At 49.5% G+C, this 18,366-nt stretch overlaps 1 protein-coding gene across 1 annotated transcript in view; it reads right to left on the bottom strand.

The window, feature by feature from the left end:
- Positions 1–18,366, bottom strand: part of LOC133114194 (ankyrin repeat and fibronectin type-III domain-containing protein 1-like) — a 140,439-nt gene that overhangs the window by 24,582 nt on the left and 97,491 nt on the right. Inside the window, exons 3-7 of the mRNA XM_061223362.1 lie at positions 16,371–16,478; positions 6,359–6,539; positions 4,618–4,825; positions 2,132–2,329; positions 591–704 (exon numbers count right to left, since the gene is read on the bottom strand). Of these exons, the coding sequence (XP_061079346.1) occupies positions 591–704; positions 2,132–2,329; positions 4,618–4,825; positions 6,359–6,523 (685 nt within the window). The 5' untranslated portion in view covers positions 6,524–6,539; positions 16,371–16,478. The remainder of the gene's footprint in view (positions 1–590; positions 705–2,131; positions 2,330–4,617; positions 4,826–6,358; positions 6,540–16,370; positions 16,479–18,366) is intronic.

The raw sequence follows: 18,366 nt of genomic DNA, 5'->3' as shown, positions 1-18,366 counted from the left end.
TTTCTGCAAACTTTAGAAACTGATGTGTGTGAAAATCCCAGGAGATCAGTAGTTTCTGAAATATGCAAACCACTCTGTCTGCCACCAACAATAATTCCATGGTCAAAGTGACTTAGATCACATTTCTTCCCCATTCTGACATTTGGTCTGAAAGAAATTTGGTCTTGACTAAGTCTGCATGCTTTTATGCATTTTTTACGCTGCCACATGATTGGCTGATTAAATATTTGCATTAACAAGCTGGTGTACAGGTCTACCTAATAAGTGCTCAGTGAACATATATACAAAGTAATGATAAACAGTGAGAAAGGAAAAAAAAAAAACACAATTATGAAATCTAAAAATATCACAGGCTATACATAAGCCAGCCAGTCTTAGTCTGCAGGTGAAATACCCAAAGCATTGCATTGACAAGTACAAAAGGCAGGGGACGACAACATTTGAAAGCATGTAAAACAAGGATTTTCTTGCCAATGGCTTGGATGACCGCTGTGAATATTTATTCTACCGTCAGTCTGGAGACCCATTAACCCCTTAACACTCCCCCACTTTCTCCATGCGCCCCACCCCCTCCCCCGTTCGATGCCCACCCTTGTACTTGGTCACCACGGCCGAGTTGACGCTGACCGGCTCCTGGAAGGTGACCCGCAGGCTGTAGCTGCTGCTGACGCACAGCCGCACGTTGCTGGGAGCGTCAGGAGGACCTGGAGGAGGAGGAAGAAGAAGAAGAAGAAGAAGAAGAAGAAGAAGAAGACATCAAGCTGTCGCAAAAGCCAAACATTTACTGAATTGTTTTTTTCATATTTTCTTGGAATGGTTAGCATTTAAGTAGCACCTTTATCCAAAGCGCTGTACAATTGATGCTTCTCCATTCACCCATTCATACACACACTCACACACCAACGGCGATTGGCTGCCATGCAAGGCGCTGACCAGCTCTTCAGGAGCATTTGGGGGTTAGGTGTCTTGCTCAGGGGCACTTCGACACACACAGGGCGGGATGGAACCGGCAACCCTCCAACCGTCAGTCGACTGCTCTTACCGCCAATGAGCCAATGAGACGACTGCTCTAACCGCCTGAGCCAATGAGACGACAGCTCTTACCGCCTGAGCCAATGAGACGACTGCTCTTACCGCCTGAGCCAATGTTGCCCCATCTTGCGTTCTAAAATGGGTCGCACTCTCTCCACAGGACAGTGTGTCTCCTGTTGTGAATCTATACATGGGCCTATGTCCACATACTGTAGATTATGGCGGCCTGTAGCGTAGTGGTTAAGGTAAATGACTAGGACCCACAAGGTCGGTGGTTCTAATCCCGGTGTAGCCATAATAAGATCCGCACAGCCGTTGGGCCCTTAACCCTGCATCGCTCCAGGGGAGGATTGTCTCCGGGTTAGTCTAATCAACTGTATGTCGCTCTGGATAAGAGCGCCTGCCAAATGCCATTAATACATTATGCTGCTGAATGTTTACTATATCTATTATATCTTGCCTTGCTTCTAGTCTGATATACCGTACCCACTGAGCTAGCCTATATTTACCATGCAAACTAGATGTTCATGGCTGTAGACACCTGATCCTTTATGCGAATTGCACCTTACCCAACCTGTGTTCTACAGTTACTATGACCTTCACTTTGCACTTATTGCACATTACTTTGGGCCTGCAAAATACATTTCTGTCAAAATATGAGTTTGATATGCACCATATAAAAAAAGGAAATACAATAATATAACTGTACTTTCCTTCAGGGATTTCAGCACACTTGTCCCTGGTTATTGGTATGCATTTTGCTTTCAAACACAGGCTAGGTCACTCTCACACACCGTGTGTTACACACCATCTAAGCACACTCTCACACAACCAATGTTACACACTCACTGAGCACACTCTTACACACCCTGTGAGCACACGCTTACACACACAGTGAGCACTCTTTTACTGTGACACAGTGTGGCTCACATTCCCCACATTAAAGCCAGCGTAAGCTGCAGCCCTGCTTCTGTTTGCTTCCGGATAACAGCGTCTGCCGAACGTCTGTGAATGCCTGTGATGTGGAGTAAGGATGCTGCAGTTAGGGAGCCCTGACGCGGGCGACAGGCGCGCGGGCGACAGACGCGCGGACACTCACTGGCGTGCTCGAAGCCCGTCTTCATGCGCTTGAAGAGCCGCTGGCGCCACTCCCAGGCCTTGAGCTGCCTCTCGCGGTGCGAAGCGTCCCGTGACCCCTGCGCCTCTCCGGCCGCCTGCGTCTGCAGCTCCGTCACGCGCTGCTCCGCCTCCCGCAGGAGGGTCTCCAGGTGCCCCGCCCGCCCCTCCAGACTCACAACTGAGGGGGCAGGGGAGGGGAGGGGAGGGGGGAGAGAGGGGAGGGGAGGGGGGGAGAGGAGGGGAGGAGAGGAGGGGAGAGGAGGGGAGCAGAGGATGAGAAAAGAGGAGAGGAAAGGAGAGGAGAGGAGGAGATCACAGCTCAGAGGGTGCCATGGTGGGGGTTGGAAGGAGACATATAGCCAGTCCTCCTTTGCAATCAACCTCTGCGGATGCGTCTCCAGCATTTACGTGCATCTCCAGCATTTTGGGGGAGAGGGAGTTCAAAGCATTCATACAATTCTGCCCCGCTACCTCCTGAGTAGTGCTCACAGGGACTATCCACACGTGGACACGTGGAGCTGGAGCTCAATTAGCATTTAGCGCCGCGGTCTGACAGCGTGGATCCAGGTTAGCACATTTCACGATCGGCGTGAAACTGTATCGTTTGGAACGAAACAGCCCGTTAAGGTCCCCGCCGAGCTGTTTTTCATTAAGCCCTCAGGTCGTAAAAACCTCTCCTCAACCCCCTCCCCGTTCTATTACCCCCCCCCCCCCCACCCCACCCCGCTCTCTACTACCGCCGTCCGCTCTGTTGTTTCATGTCTGTCAACCTGCCAGGCGGCGACTTCAAAGGACAAAACGATCGAAATATCTTCAAAAGGGGTCCGGCTCAGGGACTCCGGAATCCGGGGAATGGGGAGAATTTCAAACGAAAGGCTCGGAGAAAAGCGCTTATCGAGGGAAAAGGGGGGAAAATTGGAGCGTTCGCAGAAAAAACTGGGTTTTACAACCCCGAGTGTCTTTTATGGCAACCAGACCGCTCAAATGTCTGTCTGGCTCCCTAATGGAAAACAGGGCCGTGGTGTGTTATGTATCGCCCTGCAGATTTCCCACTTTCCTTCGGGAAAGGTGCTTCGTGATTGAGGGATGCAAAATTTCTAAATGATAGAAATGTGCAATATTTATTTCACTCTCCTCACAAGTGATGCTCTATGGTCAGTTTTCGGAAATAGCGTTTCTGGACTAAATGAACACATTAGATAACTGCAAGCTTGGGCGTGTCAAAGGGACCTTTGATTGGAAGATGTGGGACACAGATCTGACTGACGCAATCATTCTGGATTCAAATACTTTTCTGTGCCCGGTTGATCTTGTCTGGTGCAATTGAGGTCAACCAAGAGGGCCAGAAGGTGGGGTTTGCACTTTTGAATATTTCATAGGTTCCAATGCACCGGACAAGCTTAGTAAAGCCTAGAAAAATATCTGAATCCAAAGCAATGATATATTTGACCCAGGTCTGATGGGACTGTGAGTCAGGTGAGCGACAGGTCCTTGAAGGGGAAAGGGACAGGGACCCCTTCCCCACGCAAAGTCTGTTTCTCCTTCCTTTCTCTGCACCTAGCACTGCATTTCTGTCATTGCTTTGTTGCTACTTTCTTTCGTTCTATCGTTATAGAGCATTTAAAAAAAAAAACATTTTTAATAACAAGATGGGACAAAGCACTTGCTGCTATGCGTCCAATTGTCGTACCAGACAATGTCGTACCCTGCCGCGCAACATTTATTGGACAGGATCGGCCGGATGAAACACCGTCAAGTCACCACAAGTCATTGTCATGGACACGTCTTGTTTTCAAAAAATGAAAATAAACTGTCAGTGTTCAGAATTCGACATCTCGTTACCATAGAGACAATAGAACCATCGTCGCAGACCCTTGCCGAAGTATAAATTGTGTTCTTATTGTGTTGTAGATTTAATTGTAACTAATGAAATTGTCATTTTTGCTCATCAATTTGCCAAGACAACGCTGGAGTGTCTTTGGGACAAGTCTCTGACTATCCTTGAGTGGCCCAGCCAGAACCCAGGCTTAAACCCCATAGAACATCTGTAGAGAGACCTGAAGATAGTAGTTCACAGACACTTCCCATCCAATCTGATGGAGCTTGAGAGGATCTGCCAGGAAGAATGGGATGAACTGCCCAAATCCAGGTGTACAGAGCTTACTCAAGAGGACTCAAAGCTGTAATTTCTGCTGAAGGGGCTTCTACAAAGTATTGAAGTAAGGGTCTGGCTACTTCTATAAATGAGAAATTTCAGATTTTTAATACATTTGTAAAACCTTCTAAAAACATGTTTTCATTTTGCCATTATGGGTTATTGAGTGTAGATTGATGGGCAACAATGGCCATTTAATCCATTTAAAATTAAATCTGCAACACAATAAAGTGCTCAAAAAGTGAAGGGGTCAGAATGCTTCCTGAATCCACAGTGAATCAGGCTTAACTGACGTTTCCATGGTGACTCACAGTGAGGGCTCTCCTTGGCTCCAGCCTGCAGCAGCAGCTTGGCCATGGGGACGTTGTTGGTCATGATGGCGATGTCCAGAGGTAGCAGGCCCTCGCTGTTGGGCGTGTTGAGGTCCAGCTCCTCCAGGCTGTACTGGGAAAGCAGGAGGTGAACCAGGTCCAGCTCCTGGTGTTCCACTGCCTCAAACAAGGCCTCGCTGCTCTGGAACTGGGCCGAGAGAAAGAGAGAGTCGGTCAAACAGGTCCCCGCCGTCCGAGAGCAGTGACCACGGCCCATCTCCACCAGTAAACCGCTGCAGAAAAAAACAGCTCAAGCTAGATCATGGGCGTCAAACTGAATTCCAAAGGGGCCGCAGTGTCTGCTGGTTTTTGTGGTTTCCTTTCAATCAGCCGTCAATTAAGGCCTCGAGAACATGGTGCGTTGATTCTTTAGCCAATCAATGACTTGAATGAACCACAGGTTCTGAGAACAACCCGAAAACCAGCAGACACTGCAGCCCTCCAGGACTGGAGTTTGACACCTGTGAGCTAGATTTTGAAACTGCTGGTAGCTGGTTGATCAATTCAGACCAGCTCTATACACCAGATGGTTTGACAAGCTCAGGCTCGGTTTTTAAACAGCTGCTAACCAGTAATTTCAAGCTGGTCATAGCTGGATTTTACAGCAGGGAAAATTATCCACCTGAGATATTTCTAGCAGAGCTAGGAACACCTCACTGGAAGGCAGGAAATCAATTATATATTCATGTGTTCCTCAGTTCAGTACTTTCCCGACTGTGGGCTGGGGGTTGTAGGGCAGAGGGGGTAATAAGCACACCTGGGGCAAACACATACATTTTTTGGATTCAAATACTTTACTGTGCTTGCCTGGTCCAATTGAACCAACCAGGAGGAGCAGAAGGTGGTGCTTGCCATTTTTGAGAGTATTTAAGAGGTTCTAATACACCAGATAGGCTCAATAAAGCATAGAAAACTATTACATATTTGACACAGGTCTGCTGACAAAAAATGTATTCTCCCACAAAGTGGGTCCTAGAGCCTGTGTTTGGGACACTCTGTAAAAGAGAGCCTTTGAACGCATGGGCTGTGCGGAGGTGACGTGCGGGGGACTTCAGGCAGGAAGGTGACCTGCGGGGGACTCGAGGCAGGAAGGTGACGTGCGGGGGACTCGAGGCAGGAAGGTGACGTGCGGGGGACTCGAGGCAGGAAGGTGACGTGCGGGGGACTCGAGGCAGGAAGGTGACGTGCGGGGGACTCGAGGCAGGAAGGTGACGTGCGGGGGACTTCAGGCAGGAAGGTGACGTGCGGGGGACTCGAGGCAGGAAGGTGACGTGCGGGGGACTCGAGGCAGGAAGGTGATGTGCGGGGGACTCGAGGCAGGAAGGTGACGTGCGGGGGACTTCAGGCAGGAAGGTGACATGCGGGGGACTTGAGGCAGGAAGGTGACGTGCGGGGGACTCGAGGCAGGAAGGTGACGTGCGGGGGACTCGAGGCAGGAAGGTGACGTGCGGGGGACTCGAGGCAGGAAGGTGACGTGCGGGGGACTTCAGGCAGGAAGGTGACGTGCGGGGGACTCGAGGCAGGAAGGTGACGTGCGGGGGACTCGAGGCAGGAAGGTGATGTGCGGGGGACTCGAGGCAGGAAGGTGACGTGCGGGGGACTTGAGGCAGGAAGGTGACGTGCGGGGGACTTGAGGCAGGAAGGTGATGTGCGGGGGACTCGTGGCAGGGCCGTTCCTCACCACGGCGGCCTTGTCCCCGCGCCCGGAGAGCACCCGCTCCTCCAGCCCCATCTGACCCACGCGGAACTTTCCGGAAAGGTTTCGGTAGAGCCGGCGAGCGGCGCTGGGCGAGGAGAGGCAGGCGGGCTTCCTGCTCAGAGCCGCCTCGCGCATCTGCTGGCTCATTCTGGGATAGTCGGCCCTGGAGGGAAGAGAGGGATTTAAGAGGGTGCTGGGGGAAAAAACACAGGAGTGTTACCATGGTGATGTTACTCATCAGGCTCAGGCCTGGGGCGGCGATAACGTCAGAGAACCGCAAAATGCAGGGGTGTCAAACTCCAGTCCTGGAGGGCCGCAGTGTCTACAGGTGTTTGTGGTTTCCTTTCGATCAGCAGCCAATTAAGGCCTCGAGAACAAGGTGTGTGGACTCTTTAGCCAATGAAAGACTTTGAAATGCATCTCTCATGCTGAAACACACCAAAAACTAGCAGACACTGCTACTGCTACTAGCAGACACGGCCCTCCAGGACTGGAGTTTGACACCCCTGGCCAAATGGGAGCAGGACTGATTAAGCCTGCTGGTGAACACAAGATACAGATACGTTTACCTTTGCAAAAAAAACACTTCATCCCATTAAAAATATACATCTAATATGCACTCAGTGATCACTTTACGAGGCATTCATTAGACTTAGTTATCGGCCTTCCGCTGCTGTAGCCCATCCACTTCAAGTTTTGACGTGTTGTGTGTTCAGAGATGCTGTTCTGCATGCCACTATTGTAACATGCGGTTATTTGAGTTACTGTCGCATTCCTGTCACCTTGAACCAGTGAGGCCCTTCTTATCAAACCTCGCTCATTAACAAGGTGCTGCTCACTGGATTCTTTGGTTGATTTGAGCCATTCTCTGTAATTTCTGGTGACTGTTATGCTTGGAAATCCCAGAAGATCAGCAGTTTCTGAGATACTCAAACTACCCCATTGGCACCAACTAACATTCCACAGTCAAAGTCACTTAGATCACATTGCTTCCCCATTCTGATGTTTGCTCTGAACAACAACAGAACCGCGACAATTTCTGGATGCTTATATGCATTGAGTTGCTGCCACATGATGATGGATGATTAGATATTGGCATTAACAGGCTGGTGTATATATAGGTCAGTGATAGGCCTGGATTTAATTCACAACCACGTGCTCGGATTATTGTGTTACAGTACTGCTGAGAAAAACAGATGCCAGAACTTTTCTATTCTAAATGCTTCTTGATTGCTTTCTCTCTGGTTTTATGTTTTTTAAGCGTCTCCCAGCAACTACAGGAGAACCGTTGAGTCGAACCATGCCAGTGCATTCAAGCACCTCTGGGACTAAACCAAGGTCCATTTAATTTGCTAACAGCGGTGCTAATGTGGTTGTAAAATAGGAGTCTTTAGTTACAGGCAGGGGTTACTGCAGTGTTTGCTCACCCAAGCCGGGCAGGCACAAAGCACAGGCTCCTCGCACTACGACCTGTCACGGTTTCCCTGCCAACAGGGACAGGGCAGAGCGGCTGACCCCCCTGACTCAGCGCTTCCAGCACATGACTGGGAAGAGCGCTGCTCCTCGTCCCGCCCGGTCAGACCCGCGGAGCCACCGTCAGCGGGAAGGTTGTGGGTGTCAGCTGGACCGCCAGCGACGGTGACATTCCTGCACCCTGTCCCAAATTCCACCCGTGCCTCACCAACGCCCTTTTCCCCCGGCGCCTGGGAGCGACTTTCCCCCTCTATTTCCACAGCCGTGCCGACCGTCGTTTGCTCTAAGCATTCACGTTGGGACTTCCTGTTTATGTTGTTTGAAAAGGGCCGACTTTAGCCTCGTGCTTTAATGGACGTTGGGTCTGCAGCGGACCCCTGTCTTTGTTGGTATGTTTTCAGGGGGCCGGCATGGCCAAAAGCATGAGCTCATTGGAGCCCTTATCGCCGGCTCTCGGCGCTGGAGCCATAAACCTCTTAGCCTCCCACGCGTGGCGGTTCCTGAAGGCCAGAACAGAGAGAAGAACGCTGACGGGGAACGCTGACGGGGAGCACTGACACACTCAGCTGTGCACAAGCTTCGTCAAGGGAAACGTGTCAGGCGCTGGTCATTAGTTAAGGCTGTTAAATGCTAATGTGGGTGAGGCAGATGGCCTAGCTGGCTCCAGACCAGTGGTCCTCACTCCAGTGGTCCTGGAGAGCAACAAGGTGTGCTGGTTTCTGTCGTAACTGATTGTAATTGATCAATTCAAGCAGTAGTTAACTCACCTCACCTGGATTCACCTGGGCTGAATCGGTTGCTGATATTAAGGCAAAAACAAGGACCACTGCAAACAAGGAGCTCACACCAGGCATGCGGGGGGGGGGGTGTGCTCTCAGTCCATATTTCTGTCCACAGTGTTCGCCTGGAGAAAAAGGGGGGGGGGGGGGGACTGCTGGAAGGGTATCCAGGCCCTGAAAAAGTCCACTAGCGAAAAAGAGGGACCCTTTAGAGAGGGAAGGGTACCCAGTCGGGACAGGACAGTAGGTGTTACAGGATGGGAGGTCACATACTATAGTTTTTCCGTTTACTTGTAATACCATTTTTTACAACAAACCAGTGTCAACCAGCGGCAGATAGGTTCCCCCTCTGAGTCAAGTTCAGCTCAGGTTTCTTCCTGTTATCAGCCAGGGAGGTTTTCCTTGCCACTGTTGCCCGAGGCCTACTCTTGGGGGCCGGCTCTCTGTAAAGCTGCTTTGTGACGATGCTCCTTTGTTAAAAGCGCTATACAAATACAAATTGATTGATCGAGTGTTACGGTAAAACGTGCGCTGAAATGACTTGTCCAATTACACACGGACAACAAAGCTGTTGAGTTCTGCTAGAGGGCATGCCACAAAAGAGTGTCGGTGGCTGCCTCTTGCATGGGCCAGGACGCTTATAAATACACTCACAAGTACACTTCTTTATGGGTTCTGCACCATTATACTTTAACTCCGGTGTCCCCATTCACTGGGCTGAGCTATTCTGGAGCAGGGGAGATCTCTGCTAGAGGTGACCAGGCGCCGGATGAATGGTGGAGAATGCGGGTCAAGGGTGGAAGGGAGCTCTGGGATGGACAGAAGCACCTGTGGCTTTATTTATTCCTGTCTTTTGAAAGAATTTGGGAAGCCCTGCTGAGAACAAAAGGTCCCAAATCTGAAAGGTGGAGGGGGGGTGAATGTTCGGCACTCCAACCTCCCTCCTCCTGTCCTGCAGCCTGCATATCCCGCGTCAGACAGCAAGCCGCGGGTCAGCTCCTGACGCCTCCCCGGTCCGTGTCGTTCCGTACCCGCTGAATGGAAAAACAAATCCGCGTTCGGTCACGTAATGTACAAATGCGAGCCGCATAGCCGCTCTGCCATGCTGCTCCGGGCCACCTGACCTGCAGGTGCCATCCCCGGATACCTACTCTGCCCAAATCCTCCAGATGTTTATCGAGAGGGAGCTGCGCTTCAGTTCCTCCTCAACTGCCAAAGGGTTTTCCTTTCACTGAGTGGATTCAGGGAAAGATCACTTACAGATTACTTCCCATTTACACTTGAGGAAATCCACATTACAATTATTTAGCTGACTCTTTTATCCAAAGAAATACATACAGTTGATACGACTAAGCAGGGGCCAATCCCACCCTGGAGCAAAGCAGAGAGGGCCTTGTTCAAGGGCCCAACACTGATCTTGTTGTGGCTACACTGGGGCTTGGACCACCAACCTTCCATGCCCCCGCCAAGCACTTTAGCTACTCGGCTATAGATTGCCTCAACAAGGCTGTTGTCACACTCATACAAGTCAAAGAGCTCATATTTCCCCCTTATACAGCCGGATAGTTGCTGAAACAAATCACGTTAATCCTTGTAGAAGGATACAACACCTGTTTACCACTGGGAATTAGAACCTACAGTTTGACTTATAAGCCCGGTTCCCTAACCGGTACATTACACTGTCACCGAGTGGATGGGCGGTACAGCTAGGGAGAAATCACTGAAGGACAATTACTGAGCATTGTGATCAATACAAATATGTGAACAATGACTCATCCCAAGTAACCCATGAGCATTTCAGGTTGAGAGGAATATGATTCTCGTGAAATGTCACATGCATGTTTAGACAACTCTTTAAATCAATATACAAGTTGTATTATACAAATTCTTTGAAATGGTTCTCTTCGAAACGGAACATTTGACACTATTTCAGTAGACAGGCCCTGTCCTCCCTGTAACTCTCACCGAAACACTCAATTTGCACTCTATAAATGCAACAAGAAGGCCTCCTGTGATCTTTACTCTGATAATTGTAAACCAAACATGGGGGGGGGGGGGGGGGTCACGTAACATGGAAATGTTCCCTCTGGAACAACAACACATACGGAGAAATGTCCTCCACGGAATAGCAGCAGGGGTTTCACGTGGTGAGAAATAGCAGCGGGTTCTCGCTGGCGATCTGCGGAGATGCGTCTGGACCTCGCGGCATGCAAGTCCCGGAGATGGGTCGTTACCTCTGCCATTCTTTACCGGATTCCCCCCTCCCTCGCCCCCCCCCCCCCCCCCCCAGCTAAAAGTAGCCCTATTCCCCTCTCAGCTGGGGCCCCAGCACAAGGGCAGTCTGCCGGCACCACCCTCTGTAAATGTGGTATTGAGAGGACTGTGGGGGAACTTATTGAATTGGATATCCCAACCCCCACCCCCGCACTCCCGCACCCCCCGTGTTTAGCTTTAACTTGGCAGATCGAGAGGTGATTCTGAACAGATGGGAAAAGTATACTGTCCGCGATCGCGAAACGGAAGAATGATGGAGGAGCCAGGAAGGGGAGAACACTGCGTTGGGTTGGGGGAGGTTGTGGGCTCTGCGTTGGGTTGGGAGAGGTTGTGGGCTCTGCGTTGGGTTGGGGGAGGTTGTGGGCTCTGCGTTGGGTTGGGGGAGGTTGTGGGCTCTGTGTTGGGTTGGGAGAGGTTGTGGGTGCTGCTGCAGGGGGGGGGACCAGGTCTCATATCCCAGAAACACGGAGGTAGACAGTCGTGAGACATATTGTATACAGGTGCAAATGAGATGCCCAACTCTGAGCCAACCACAGCTGGATAGCCAACTTACATTAAGGGAGATTTCCATACCTCCACTGGACCACTGATAGGGTATTGACAAATACTATGTAATAACATGAGTGTAGACATACCCCTTCTTGAGAGTACTCAAGTGTCTTTATGATTAAGGAAATAAAATCAAATATCAAACCCCCAAAAAAACTAATCTCGAGCATATATATCAAAGAGGTGAAATGTTTAATATTTTACATGTACATTTTGACAAGACTTTTTAGATTCAATTATAGATCATTGTAAACAGGAAGCAAAGCTGCTGAAAAGACACAGAGAGGAGCCAGCAGGCTACAAAGTGAAAGGCACTGGTATAGAGAGAGGGAGAGAGAGACAGAGGGAGAGGGAGAGAGAGAAAGAGGGAGAGGGAGAGAGAGAAAGAGGGAGAGGGAGAGAGAGAGGGAGGGAGAGTGGGAGAGAGGGGAGAGAGAGAGTGGGGAGAGACAGAGAGAGAGACAGAGAGAGAGAGAGAGGGAGAGAAAAAGCGGGAGAGAGAGAGGGAGAGGGAGAGGGAGAGAGAAAGGGGGAGAGAGAGAGGGAGAGAGAAAGGGGGGAGAGAGAAAGGGGGAGAGAGAGAGGGAGAGGGAGAGAGACGGAGAGAGTTGGGGAAGCAATGTTTGTGTGCTCTGAATGGGGCTTGGAGAAGGAAGTTCTGAAATCTGATTCTTGGCACCAGACAGACTGGAGGCAGGCAGGCGTCTGAGGAGGAGGCACTGTGACTGGGATCCACATGATTCCCCTGCAGGGTCTTCTTATGGGCGAGCCCATGACCCCGAGCAAGGCACTCTGACCTTGGCATGGGAACCCAGCACAGCAAGGGGCAATGCCCTAGATTCCTCACCTTGCTCAGGGTCAGGATGGCAGCCAATGCTACATGTCACCTTCTGCCATTTGGCCACAGGGCCACATCATATCATCCCAAGCTTTCCTCAGTAACTCACCCAAACATGTTTATCGTTGGAGAAAAAGGTCCAGAGGCAGTTTATATGGCAGAGGGCCTTCTCAGTGTTTCCTAGACAGTGGAGAAAAACTCAGTTGGTCTTTTCTGCCACTGGAAAGAAATGGAGGTCTTAACCAGCGTTGTTAGTCTTGTAATAAGACTTCAGAGAAAATATTAGCTTGTTTTAAGTTGCTGTTTGCTTGACAAGTGAAATTTTCTCACCTCATTGGCAGTTTTTCTATCCCATTTAGAAAAAAGGTAGTAGAAATAAGAAATTTGTTAAGACTGACTTTCGTTTGCAGTAAAAACTATGAGCAATCCACTTCAGATGATTGGAATGTTCAGGATGGATTCACAAGGCTGGTGCCGGACTGCTTGTCTCCAGGTCGGGGTTGTCTTTCACAGCCTGAGGGCTTGGCGTCCCTGCGTTTCCCCCGTAAGAGTCATCCGGTGAGCAGCTCTGGGGGCCATGACACCTGTAATGGGGCCTCGATGAGAGGTCCAGAAAATGGCCGCCGAAGGATCGGATTTCAGTACCCGCCGGCCAGTCCGAGGAGGAAGCCGGGTCCTGGATAAGGCAGCCAGGCCCGCTTTCCGTGGGACGGATGTAATTGAATGGAAGGACATTGCTAAGAGAATGCAATGCAATCAAATGGGGGGGGGTCATTGCTAAGAGAACGCAATGTAATTGAATGAGGACATTGATAAAATAATCCAATGCAAGAGAATGAGGACATTGCTACAGTAAGTGAATTCAATGACATGAGAACGGGTTCTACTACACGCCTCTCACAAGTCTCTCACAAGTCTCACAAGTTTCAGACACACTTCTCACACATTTCAGACACACTTCTTACACGTTTCAGACACACTTCCCAAACACTTCCCTTTCTGTATGTCAGCCATATGAGTTGACCGCTGTAACTGCAGTGAAAACAATAGCATTATTTCTGTAGTTACCTAGGAATACATTCTTCATAGGAAATCACTCAAAACGCAGCTCCACCCACAACCGCGCACAAATCAGGGAGTCGACTCAAGCATCCTCCCTTTTCTGAAACCTCCAGCAGCAGGGAAACACGTGAGTTATTACCACTGCGGTCCGAGGGCAGTGCGGGGGGCGGGGGCGGACAGAAATTGCGTTCGGGCCCAAACCCCGCGGTCGGTCGGTGTCCGTAAACGGGCGCCACTGGGACGGGCGGTAGCGGTTTGGGAGTTAGCGGAGAGACCCGCTGCCCTAACCCCTCGCTCCTCCATGCTGTGAGAAGGCCAAGCCTCTGCTCCGCCTGCATAATTAACAGGCGGTTTCCCAACCAAACATTTCGGGAGGTTTTAAGTACAGAACCACATCCTATGGGGAATACCCGCCCCCCACCCCCCCCACCCCCACTTCTACCTTCCTCTTCCTGCCACAGCTCCCCCGAGAGCCAGTAAACTACAATGACCAATAACATTAATAACGGCCATCTTCTATGATCGCTCGTATTGCACAATAAGGTCTCTCAAGGCCAAAAGAATTGAGTGGAAACATTGGGATCATGTTGAGAACAAACCAGAAAAGAACCGTGTCCAATGATGTGTTTGGCCCTCTCCTATCCCCCATTTCCATTTTGGAAAAGGTAATAAAGAGTTACGTGCTTGTTTCCATCAGCAGTTATGTGTGACCTATGAAAATGAGAGTCATTTTCAGGCAAATGATAGGATTGTCTGAGCAGCGCCGATGACGAAAATTTAAACTGGCAAGCTGTTGATGAAAACCAGCTAGCAGTGGAACCCGCGGGATTAATACAACAGATTATCAGATGACGATGAAATGAGGGGTTATTGCCTCTTGATTGGCTGTGGCGGTCCTATCTGGCACAGTGACAGCCTGCTAGAAACTAGCTCCAATGTATTAGTGGCGCGGTACTAGCGTCCTTGGATTAGCGGCGTGGTATTAACACCATTGTATTGGAGCCATAGTATTAGCGCCTTTGTATTAGGCCCGTGGTACAGCATTAGCCAGCGCTGTTACACAAGACTGTGTTTCTGACTGCCCAGGGAAACAGGGAGACAGACTGGCCCACAAGTCTAATCAAAACAGAACCACAGTCAGTCCTTTCATTCATTTAATTTTCACTTCATTCTCAAACAGGTTTCCCTGCCGGTGGCGGAGCAGTTATGAAGTTATATCCAATCTGTGCAGTGAATTGAAAATACACCACATCAAAGGGACTGCAAACGCAAACACAATTTCACATGCACACGCACACACACTCTTTGGGAAGATATTCCAAGAGAGAGGGAGAATATTTCCAAAGAGAGGGAGAACATTCTCAAAGAGAGGGAAGATATTCCTGAAGAGAAGGAGGGTATTCCTGAAGAGTGGGAAAACTTTCGCAAAGAGAGGGACGATCACTCATTGTGCCAGACTTGCCCTCCAGTTCCACTCCTGGCACAGCTGACCTATATACTTGTAGACAGGGGACCGCCAGGACAAGCCTCTAGGAGGCGCTGGTATGTTCTGTGGTGGCACAGGGTGCTGTTCTTGGCATAGAGGTAGGAAGCGTTATTGTGATGCGCTGACAGAAAGGAAACCGCAAGCGTGCCTCCGCTGCGGCCATGCTCAGGACTGCTTTTTAAAACTGTGGTCCATGCCTCTCAGAGCTACGGCAACACAGTTGTGCCAATCTTGACATGGCAGTATATAATGTTTACACGAATGTCAGCAACTCCGCCCAGTGCTCTTATGATGACAGACATGGCTGATAACAGGGCAGAGGCCATTATTACTGGAGGCAATGAATCATAGCACGTAGCCAAGGCCTGAGTAATGTATCTCTCTGTGGATGAAGCACACACACACACACACACACATGCAGAAGAAGGAGGGAGTATCTGGCAGGGCCTGGGTGAGATGGAAACTGTCTCCAGCCCCTGTGGCGATGTGACCAGCAGCACAGTAACAGACCCACAGGCTCGCTGGGTTGGAAACACGAAAATTTCCCTGCCAGAGCGAAACAAAGCACTCCAGAAACGTTGCGGCTGAGGCACAGTACAACCGCGCTGAGGCGTGCCACGGCGACCGCGAAGTCCGGAGCCGTCTCCTCTGGTCAACCGCACCGACCTCGGACACGTCCCTGCTCTCGTCCTCGCTGCGGAAGGTTGCGCTATGTACTCGTGCAAAGGTTGCACATTGCTCCGAATGTCTATCTGAGAAGAAAATAAAAACATTCACGTCTGCTGTCCGGGAGCACAGTGAACAAAACAAAGAACAGCCAAACCACACCTCCCCACACTGTGTGTAAGCTGCTGTCCAGTGGGCCAATAGTAAACAAGCCCCTGTCTCCTCCTGAATAGTAGGCCAATAGGCAAGCAGCCCCTGTCTCTTCTTGGCCAGTGGGCCAATAGCGGACAAGCCCCTGTCTCTTCTTAACCAGTGGGCCAATAAGGAAGCAGTCTCTTTCTCCTCTTGACCAGTTGACCAATAACGGAGACGCTCCTGTCTCCCAACTATGCAGAGTCAGGGGTCCAATCAAACACCAGTGAGGTACAAACCAACCAATGAGATTAAACAAAGCATGTCAGCAGTCTCAGCCAGGAGGTGTGTCACTAGTGTGACACAAGTGAACTGGGAGATTTGGGAGACTGTGAGGGGATACTGGGAGATTTGGGGGGACTGAGATGGGGTACTGGGAGATTTGGGAGACTGTGGGGGGGTACTGGGAGATTTGGGAAGACTGTGAGGGGGTACTGGGAGATTTGGGAGACTGTGGTGGGGTACTGGGAGATTTGGGAGACTGTGAGGGGGTACTGGGAGATTTGGGAGACTGTGGGGGAGTACAGGGAGATTTGGGAGACTGTGATTGGGTACTGGGAGATTAGGGAGACTCTGAGGGAGGGGATACTGGTGCACTGGGAGATTTGGGAGACTGCGTGAGGGGGTACAAGGGGGCGGGGAGATTTGCGAGGGGTACTTAGGTTCTGCTCTTACCAGTCCAGACTGAGAGAGCGCCTCCTGTAGGTGACTGTCCTCTCCGGCTTGGCCTGCCGATCTCTGAGGGCCAGACGCTGGGTCAACCTGGAGATGCCTGACTCAGACCTGGAGGAGAAGAGCACACATATCAACTGTTATGGGGCGGCCTGTAGCGTAGTGCATGACTGGGACATGCCAGGTTGGTGGTTTTAATCCCGTTGTAGCCACAATAAGATCCGCACAGCCATTGGGCCCTTGAGCAAGGCCCTTAACCCTGCATTGTTCCAGGGGAGGATTGTCTCCTGCTTAGTCTAATCAACTGTACGTTGCTCTGGATACGAGCGTCTGCCAAATGCCAATAATATAATGTAATGTTATGGTGCAGAAGACCATAATTCACATATGATATACTAAATATGGATAAATTATGACGTAGGACGCTAACATTTTATTTAGGACATCAACCTAAAGCACCATGATCAGGTGTCTCACCAGTCCTTCTGTCTATCCATCTAGGAATGCAAACTCATGAGTTGCAATACAAATATCCACACATAACAACAGTGGTAGGCAGAACACACAATGCGTCAAACCTCTTAAGTGGATAGGCTACAGTAGCAGAAGACCAATAAGTCTAAGAAATAAGTCTGATAAATACCTAATAAAATGCTCACTGATTGTATATATACAGTTTATTTTGCAGTATGCTATACTGAATATTATTTTAATCTGAAAAGTGATTATTCTTCATGCCTTTGACCCTTTAAAAAAATTGCTCTCAAACTTGTATAGCCATTTGCCCTGTACTACTGTTTCATTCAATGTTTTCTGCCTTTGTTTTGACTATTTATTTTATCCTTATTTTATTGTGTAAAGAGCTTTTTGTGCTGTGTAGGAAAAGCACTGCACAAATGAAGTTGCTTCAGTAAAAAACCAGCTGGATTTGACGTTAAAGTTTTATGTCCAGGATTGTATGGAAAACATGTAAGTGGTCAAGTTGTTCTGGAAAGAGCATTTGCTAAGGGCCTAATATGCAATATAAGTGCATTATAAAAATAGAGGAGCAGCTGTATACTCGGGACATTTTAGCTCATATTCACATCAGGTCAGATGGGGAGGAGCTACCCACAAACACTTCTGCCATTTTGTTAACAGGAGTGGTGAGTAAAATGCCAATGTCAAGCGCAGAGCTAATTTCTGTTTGGAGCCCTGCTGACAAAAACAGCTCAAGCTAGGTTTTTTTAACCAAATTGTAGCTGGTTGACCAGTTCAGACCAGCTCTGGGCTTGACATGGTTTGACCTGCTGAAGCTGTTTTGAAGCGGCTACCAGCTCAGACAAGCTACCAGCACTAGCTGGTTCACCAGCTCAGTAAACCAGATAGACCAGCTTATTTAAAGCTGGTCAAGCTGACATAGCTGGATTTTACAGCGGGGAGAGATGTGGTTCACAAAATCTCAAACCAAACTGTTTAGTAGCATTTTCCAACATTTATTAATTATCAGGAGGGGGGAAAGAAGGGAATGCTGGCTTTAGCCACATTTAGTAAGAGGACATATGCTGGTTCCCTGGTATGACCTGTGAGGGAAGAGCTCTGTGCCGCTGTTCACTGGGGTCCTCTGGCAGTGCGAGAGGAGATCCAGCCCTAAAGGAGCGTAAGGAGCTGGACTGTTCTTACTGGAGGTTGTGCGTAAAGTCTTTACTAAGTCCTTAGCTAACGCTAGCTAGCTTCAAACTATCGTTTTACTAAATTCAGTTGCAGCACCGATACATATTGACTTAGCTAGTTTAAACTAAGAATTGCGTTGTTGAATATGAAGGCAAACGGTGTCTAACACACTTTAACTGTGAATGTGATTTAAATCTGCCACCTCAAAACGCTTTTACAGCACACGTTTTTGTGTCATCCGCCGTTGGTTGGGGTAGGCTTCCCGTTTTTTCTGTAACATAACGTTAACCTGCCATTACTCTAAAACCTACACCTCCTTAGGTGAAGGTGTGAACATTTAGATAGT

This window comes from Conger conger, chromosome 16 (genome assembly GCF_963514075.1).
Source record: "Conger conger chromosome 16, fConCon1.1, whole genome shotgun sequence".
Classification (NCBI taxonomy): Eukaryota; Metazoa; Chordata; class Actinopteri; order Anguilliformes; family Congridae; genus Conger; species Conger conger.
This window is presented reverse-complemented; position numbering and strand designations above follow the sequence as displayed.